Source organism: Lactuca sativa, chromosome 6, assembly GCF_002870075.4.
Source record: "Lactuca sativa cultivar Salinas chromosome 6, Lsat_Salinas_v11, whole genome shotgun sequence".
Lineage (NCBI taxonomy): Eukaryota > Viridiplantae > Streptophyta > Magnoliopsida > Asterales > Asteraceae > Lactuca > Lactuca sativa.
Window position 1 is genome coordinate 200002488 of NC_056628.2, and position 8979 is coordinate 200011466.

Sequence of the window (8979 nt, forward strand, 5' to 3'; positions counted from 1 at the left end):
GGCAACGCGTGATGGGTAGTACGGAGATAGTGCTTTAGACGACTGAGTAGATCCAGCAGGTCAGACAGAGGTTGTTGACTGCTCAGAGTCGCCAGAAAAGTTATACGGACAGGCGTCGGTCCGAACTCGAGTTTCAGGTTGGTGACCTTGTACTCCTAAAGGTCTCTCCTTGGAAAGGAGTGATACGATTTAGGAAGAGGGGCAAGTTGGGACCCCGATACATTGGACCCTTCGGGGTAATTGCTAGGGTAGGCAGGGTAGCCTACCGGTTGGATCTACCTGCTGAATTGGGACAGATCCACGACACCTTTCATGTTTCTCAGTTGAGGAAATGCATCGCCGACGAGTCGGCCGTGGTGCCTTTGGATGATATTCAGGTGGATGCAGGCCTGAATTATGTGGAGAGGCCAGTGGCAATCAGGGATCGAAGGGTTAAGGTTCTGAGGAACAAGGAAGTACCCTTGGTACAAGTGTAGTGGCAACATCGGAAGGGGTCCGAGCTGACATGGGAGCCCGAGGCTGAGATGCGGGATCCGTATCCGGAGTTGTTTTCGGTATGAGACTTCGGGGACGAAGTCTGGTTCTAGTGGGGGAGAATTGTAACAACCCGAAAACCAGGTACCCTTCTATTTATCCCTTCATCCTTATTATGTTCTCTTTTAGGGTTGCATGATTAGCGAGTACGTTGGGCGTACAAGGTGTACGCTGTGCGTACTCGTGCACTTCATTTGGACGTGTTCACCCTCATGTACGTTAGGCGTACCCAAGGTTACGCGGGGCGTAACCGGTCCAGACCTAAAAACCCTAATTCTTTTGGAGGGCTATAAAAGGAATGTGTGGCTCGACTTCTCAGCCACCATCCCTCAGAGAGAAACCCTAAAGAGAGTGTGCAACCGTTCTTAGTCCATTTGTGAGTATTCTAATCTTGGTGGTGCCATTTCAAGGTAGCAAAGGAGAAGAGGAGCTCATTGGGGAAGGCTAGAGGTGGTATTCAAGTGTAGATCTGAGCTTAGCAAAGGTTGAGGCTTCATTTCAAGGTAAAAAGCTCGGATCTTGTCCTATAGTTCTTGTAATATGCTTCATGTACCATTTTCTAGGGTTTTAGTCCCAAAGGTGGAGACTTTTGAGCAAATTGTCTCCATAAGCTTAGACCCTTCGTATTTCTGGTCTATTTTGAGTTGTAGACTCATAAAAATGCAATCTTGGCCGTGAACATTTCACCATGCATGAGATCTAGGCCCTTGAGTTGGAATAGAGTGATGTTATGAAGTGTTGGAGCCTTTACAGCCATGCCAAGGCTTAAAGGTCTCGACTTTATGGGTATAGACGCATAAACAGAGCCGGATCTAGAAGTTGGAGTAATGGCTTAACCGATTAAGACCAGAAATGAGGAATGCTAAAGTCTGATGGTTAGGCTAGGCGTAACTTCCAGTACGCGCAGCGTACTGGGTGGAGACCCCGATCCATGGATTGGCGATGTACGCCCCGCGTACATCAAGTAGTACGCCCCGCGTAATCGTAGTGTTGACTTTTGTTGACTTCTTAGGGTTTTGGTCAACATGAGGACTTTGGGTCAAGGAGGGGTAAAATGGTCTTTTACCCTCTGAGGATTTGTGTTAAGGGGTAAAAGTGTTGTTATGAAAGCCTTTGAGTATTAATATGATATTTTTATGATTAGGCGAGGTAGAGTCATCGTTGGATTTTGGGAGATAGCGAGTACGCGAGATCTTAGACTTTTCACGAGGTGAGTCATCTCACTATACGTACCTTGAGTGGTATTCTGAGTTGACCAGAGGGTCTTATGTGCTATGTATGAGATTATGTGTTATAGTTGAGATTTTATATTATGTGTTATTTGTATGTTGTATGACTATATGGACCGGACCGGAGGGTCCAACGATTCAGACCGGGTCAGAGGGCCCAATGAGCTATGACCGGACCGGAGGGTCCAACGAGCTGCGGGGCTGGAGGGTCCCGTTGAGACATCTTGACCGGAGGGTCGGGTTAGCCTCTGAGAGGCGTATTTGTGGTATGTGGTATATTGGGGAACTCACTAAGCATTATGCTTACAGTTGTTGTGTTTGATGTCTTAGGTACCAGCGAGGACCGTGGGAAGGCGACGGCTTGACTCGTACACACCCACACCGATGGAGTTCACTTTTGAGAGATCTTGGGAATTTGTTTTGGAAAACATTGTTGTTTCGGATTTGAAATTATGATGTGATATACATTTTGAGGTTTTAAAAATTAAAAATTTAATTGGATTTTACGTTGTTACAATTGTGTTGTATAAATATGTAAGAATGTATTAGTTTTAATAATTATTTTGCATTAAACTCATAATAAGTGAATTAATTCGTTTATTAAATTGTGAATATAGTATTTAAACTGTTAATTAATGATTTTATATACTTATTTGATTTAAAATGAATGATGATTACGACATTGCCACTTGTGGTTGGTGGTGTCGTGTTATAGTTGGTGGTGATAGTAGAGTTTGAGTTTAACTTATTTGAAATTTTGAATTATTGTAAAGTGGGTGGTATTAAGTTGTGTATTTTGTATATTAAACAATAAATGGATTATATTGAGTTGTATATTTTATATAAATTTTGTATTAAAATAAGAATAAATGTATGCATGAAAATATTAAATTATGTAATAATGAATAAATATATTTATTAAACTGTGGATATGATATTTTAAACTATGATGTCTTATACATGATATATTTTTTTTAAAGAAATCTAAAATTTAGAAAAAGAAAAATAGTTGAATTTGTCAAGGCATAGATCTATTTTTTTTATTAGAATTTTTTATATTTGATTGCAAAAATAAAATTGTATGTATTAAAAAGTATTACCAAAGAAATGAGAATTACAATGTCTGTTTTACTAAGTTGTCAATACAGCCAGAAAATGTCATTGCATTTGGTGTTAGTCCAGAGAATTACAATGTTTGTTTTATTAAAAGTTGTTAATACAACCAGAAAATGTTATTGCATTTGGTGTTAGTCGGGCGGAGGTCCAACGATGGTCTCGCGGCTACCAACAAGTGACAAGTAGTCGTAAATTAGAGAATGCGAAGGTTTTTTTAATATAAGATTAATGTTTGATTTGTCTAAAGTGTCCTTAATGAAAACATTTAAAAAAAATAATCTTTTAGGTTATTAAAAAAAATTGTTCTCAATTGAACCACTCCCGATATATATATAATCGGGACACGGCGGGTCAAGGCGAGGATAACTCACTGACGGCCCCGAACCCAATAACTACCCGTTACCTGATTTGCAAATTATCAGGTTTCGGATTACCCCATCGGGTTGGGTTTTTTTTTGTGATCCCTAACCAACCAAAATGTTGTTAAAACAAAGACTTCCAACTAACCCTAATCATTTGCCTACTAATCCTAACCGATACTTTGATCTGGGCTATTGTGAAACAAGAAACAAAGAAGAAATGTTGACAAAAATAATCATATCGTATATCCTTAACAAACAAAGCAAATTACAAAAACAATGCACAATTTGCAAGCCTATTTGCTCCCATGAGCAAAGAGAATGAGAAGCCTATAACAAATGAAGAATGAACGTCTTACACTAGACTTTTCTTGACAATACTCAAATCTGTGAACAAAACTACTATCCAATAATTAATACAAAAAATAAAACCAAACCCGTGTAGTCTCGGAATACTTTAATCAATCAATCCCACAGTATAGAGTATAGAGTATAGACTATAGAGTATACCACCAAAGTCCAAACCAATGAATAAATGGGCTTCTGGCCACTTATCGGAACCCTTTTTGTCCTTGAAATAAACAAATAAAAAAAAGAAACACAAACGCTTCGGCTTCTTTCACCTCCAATAGCAGAAAAGAAATCGACAATGAATCTACAAAGAAACCTGTAAAATACATCAATTGTATATAATTTCAATCATCAATCTAACTCAATGTACAAATACACACAAAACAAGACATGACATGACATAACAATACATTTATAAAAGATTTAATCCTTATTCTGCTATGACTTCACCTAAAACATCCATATTAGTTTAAACTATGAATCGAGGGCATTGACGTGTTTTGCATAGAGATGAGGAGGGCACTCATGTCTTTTGGACAAATATGTGAAGGTCATGCCATTTTCTTTTTTATGAGTAGACACAAAGAAACAAGATTAAGAGATAAAAGATTAGCAAACTTACATGAGAGAGAACCAGTGCAGTGATATAGCTGCTGCTCTAAATCACATAAATAAACCAAGGGTAAAAACGGAAATGTCAATTCAATGATGTTCCATTTCCATGTGAGAATGCAATTTTGAGACGCGACGCCTAAAGAGTGGTTCGAGGCGAAAAGATGGAACACCAGTCTGCCATCTTTTAACCTCATACATCTCATTCCATGCTTGAACTATTTCATCAATTTTAAAACCAAGACCTGAAAATTACTCATACAAATAAGCAACTAAACTAACTATATCATTCTCTAAATAAACTATACACTAAATCATATATGTATAAATATGTTTCCTTTTACTTCTAGACTTTTACCATGTTTAGAATCTTTTTTTACAATTTTGCCCCTTATCTGAACACAAGTTTATGCATCGATTGTTTTGGTCCCTGGAACCTTGAAATAAGGACTAGAATCATAAAAGTCTCAGGGACCAAAAACGAAAACAAACCTTGAAATAAGGACCAAACTTGAAAAATGTTTTAATTTTGGACTAAACATGATAAAATCAGAATAACACAGGGACCATTTTTTTGTGATTTACTCCAAACTACAATATGTGCTTTTTCATTTTTACAATGTTTACTACACAACTGAAACCTTTTTCAATGTATATCGACTTTGGCCCCTGAAACCTTGAAATAAAGATATAAAACTTGAACTAGGAACAAAAATCACAAAGTCCCAGGGACCAAAACTGATACAAAACATTGAAATAAGGGCCAAAACTGCTTTTTTTCATAACTTTATACTAAACACAAAACCACAGAAACCATTTTTTTATAAGTTACTCTAAGCTATAAGAATACATATAATTATTAATTGAATAAAATCTTTTGACCAGGTTACACAAATGGTCCCTGTGCTTTCTAACTTTCACTGTATTTAGTCAAAAACTAAAACCTTTTTTTCAATTTTGATCCGTATTTCAAGGTCTCATATCGATTTTAGTCCCTTACACTTTTCATATCAATTGTGAACCTTATGTCAACCAAAATCGATATGAAACCTTGAAATAAGAAATTCAACTTTGGACTAAATATGGTAAAAAAAAAAAACAGAAAAGCACAAGGACTTTTTTGTAATTTACTCTAAACTTGTCTAAATTACCTGCAGAAGCTGTTCCATTTGAGCAGTGATTCTTTATAATTACTGCAAGATCTGTTGGTGATGCACCCGCAAGCTCAAATTTTTCAACAGAAGCAGCTAAAGATTCTTCCCATGCTGACAAATCCATTTTGAATTCAACAACAGATCTTTCATAAAGCAAAGTCCCCCATAAAATATACATCTGAGATCTCAAATGAGCAGCCTGTTCAGCAGCTTCATCAGTAGACACTTCTTTCAAGAACCCCTCCAATCCCAATTTTACCAAATCGTCCCTATACTTATCATACAAACTCAATCCATTCAGCCTTTGTTCTTCCAGCTCTTCCCAAATCTGCATTCCATGTTCCATGCTGTCTTCAGCTTTATTGTAAAGCTCCAAGATTTTTGCATCTAAACTTGTTTTTGTTCCAACTGCATAACTCCATGAAAGCTTTGCTTGTTCAAACTGTTGTTGACCAAGTGCAAGAAACCCTTCGAAAAAATCAGGTTTGATCTTTAGAGCTTCTTCATATCTTCTTCCTGCTTTTACATATTCCTTTTCTGCCCATTCGTATCCTGTTTTCACCTTTTCATGTTTTGATTCGTTCGTTCCATCTTCTGCAAAGATAACCCACTTTCTTGCTTTGTTCATGTGAACATTCCCCCAATTGAACAACCCTAAAGCAGCCATTTCTTGGAACTTTCCTCCTGCAATATCAAAAAGCTTTTGGGCATCTTCAGTGGTGACAGTTTCTTCAATTGCTTCTGCATATACATCCATTCCTAGCTCATGAAGATCCAAATATGAATCAGATTCAAATCCCACATGATCTTTGAACATTCTTGCAAATCGGACAATCCAGTCCTCTACACATGTTGTGACTTTCTCTACTTCCTTGATTTGTGAGATTTGTGACATTTGTCCAATGTTTCCGTTCTCTGAAACACTAGATTTTAAGCTATTGGTGTTGTGGAATCCATCATTTGTGAACCCTTCGTATGATGGCTCTTTATCTGGACTAACTTCTACTAAGTATAGTCTCAAAGAGCCTTGAGGATCACTTGAAGCTTCAGCTAACCTCAATTCAGATGTAGTTGTGATAGTAATCAAATCGCCTTCTTGATCTTTGTATTTTATAAGAATACCTTCTAAACCAGGAAAACGATCCCACACTATCTCCCTTACAAAACCAATGCTGCAATCAGAAGGTAATTGTGCTGACCTTATGTCATCTCCAAGCACCAACTTCACTGTCCTTGTGGCAACTATTTCTTCTTTTATACCATTTGTACCCTCAACCTTCTTCTCTTCAACATGATTGGCCCTTTTGTCCCTAACTCTCTTAACCTTGTTCTTTCTGTCCTTAGCATCTTCACCTTTGATTTCCTTGGATTCTTCACTCTTGCTTTCTGTAACTTCTTCAATCTTGCTGTTATTGCCATTTTCAACATCTTTTCTGTCAACCCTAATGTTCTTCCTTCTTTTCGGCTTCTCTTTCAGCACTTTGACAACCTTCACTGCAGAAGGATCATTAGATTCATGTGATAGAACAGCTTCAATGTCTTCAAGTTTCAGCCCCTTTCCTTGAATTGCCTTTTTAACTGAATCTTCAATCTCATGAGCTGTGACATTGTTAGGCTCCATACCCAACACAAGTCTAACATCTCTCAATGCCCATTCAAACTTATTCAAAGTTTCATAGCACTTAGCTCTCTTCAACAAAGCCTTGCTGTACTTAGGAGCAACTTCAAGAGCTAAATTGCATTCGTGTATTGCTCTTGGATACTCCCCAATACCCATCTGCATATAACAACCAGCCATATTCGTTCGTAAAGAAGCAACATCTATATGATTTCCAGGTAATAACTTTAGGGCCTTTTCATATTTCAACATCGCCCCCTCGTTATCACGCTTTTGGAACAGTTTATTCCCTTCTTCCTTCAACTCCTGAGACATTTGAATGAAGACAGCTGTATCTTCATCGATTTGTTTCGAACTTCGTTCTGCTTTGTTCTGTTTCACAACTTTCTCAACTCCAGCCTGTAACTTCTTCTTACCCGTAGGTTTCCCCATTTATACTCCAAATAATTAGCACTAAACCCTCGAAACTATATAACCAGTTTACCCCTTTCTAATCACAAATTCCCCAAACCCAAGCTTGATGAATCTTATATCGAATTTATTCAACTAACTACAAATTCAATGGCATAAGATTGCTATCGAAATTCTCAAATGAATACAAAATTCAAACGGAAATCCGTATAAAACCAAAAGGAAACAATAACAGGAAGGATGAAGAAATATGTATGTATAATGATTTCGAACCTGAATTTGATTCGCTCTGTATAAACAAGGAAGAAACAGCAGAGCGAATCCCTAATCGATTGCGGCTTTCGAGGAAAGAATGTTTTTGGGAAGAAAAGCGCGATGTTGGTCTGACCTGACTCCTGAGGGCTGACGCTGAGATAGTAGAACGACACCGTGTAGCTCCGGGTTGAACGGGTTATAAGACCCAATCTCACAACAAGAGCGTGCATTACCCACTTGTCTTATTTGCTTTTTTTTTAAAGCATAATAGTTTTTCTTTTTAACTTGTCTTGGCGAAAAGAAATATAGTGGCTTTTTTTTTCTTGGATGAAGTTTCTATCAAAAAGAAATATAATGTGTTCATTAAAGTTGCGGGTTATGTCAATATTGTAAATCTTTTATTAAAAAAAAATTGTCTTACCTAAATGTGTATGACAATAAAATTTGATTATATATACCGGTTGAGAAATGGTCAAACACCATGTTTAAAACATACTTAATTAAAGACACCTACCTACTCTAACTAGAACATGTGTTTTTAAAATTATGTTTGGTATTGTAAAATCAACTAGGTTACACGCCGTGTTTGCCACCCCTAGATAGTTTTTGTTGTCATTGGTAATTTTGATTGGTCCATATATATAAGATGAATAATTTATCAGTAATAACTAATAACCAATAAGAAAGAGACAATTAAACAATATTTTTATTTAACACCTTTCTTTTTATTGGTAAGCAACAAATATTTTCAGTTAATACCTTTCTTTTTATTTGTAAGCAACAATGGCACCGCATCCTATTCATATGAAAATATTGGCAGGAATGGTAAAACTTATGTGACGCCTATGTGGCATCAAATTTTCATTGGCAAAAACATCACGACACCGTTCAGCCTTATAAAATAGAATATTTTATTTTGGGATTTTGATTTTATCATCTTTTAATTTAAGTTTCATTTAATCATATGACAACTATTAAACAGAAAAAAAAAAAAAAAAAAAAAAAAAAAAAAAAAAAGATGGGTATTTTTTGTTTATGGCTACGGAGGTACTGGTAAAACTTTTCTTTGAAAGACATTATATGCATCTATAAGATCTAAAGGTGAAATCGTGTTAAATGTTGTTTCAACTGGTATTGTTTCATTATTACTAACAGGATGTAGAACAACACATTCATGCTTTATAATTTCTCTAAATCTTACCAATGATTTATTTTGTTCTTTTTCAACAGACAATGATGTAGCTGATTGTTAAAAAGAACATCATTAATTATATGGACGAGACATCTATGATTCATAAGCATGCATTTGAAGCTTTGGATCGTTCTTTGAAGGATATATT

At 36.5% G+C, this 8979-nt stretch overlaps 1 protein-coding gene across 1 annotated transcript; it reads right to left on the bottom strand.

Annotated features, from left to right (window-relative positions):
- Nucleotides 1-3461: 3461 nt before the first annotated feature.
- On the bottom strand, nucleotides 3462-7815 carry LOC111914115 (protein PHOX1). The gene is made up of 3 exons (XM_023909856.3): nucleotides 5353-7815; nucleotides 4212-4446; nucleotides 3462-3905 (listed from the first exon to the last, which is right to left on the bottom strand). Exons 1-2 carry the CDS (start codon nucleotides 7403-7405, stop codon nucleotides 4292-4294), a joined length of 2208 nt encoding a protein of 735 aa, XP_023765624.1. The 5' UTR covers nucleotides 7406-7815; the 3' UTR covers nucleotides 3462-3905; nucleotides 4212-4291.
- Nucleotides 7816-8979: the final 1164 nt, after the last annotated feature.

Excerpts from the sequence above, each read along its gene's own strand:
- LOC111914115 (XM_023909856.3), bottom strand. The coding sequence starts at position 7,405 with ATGGGGAAACCTACGGGTAAGAAGAAGTTACAGGCTGGAGTTGAGAAA. Across the intron at positions 4,447-5,352 it reads AAATGGAACAGCTTCTGCAG|GTCTTGGTTTTAAAATTGAT; the intron begins GTAATTTAGACA and ends AGTAATTTTCAG.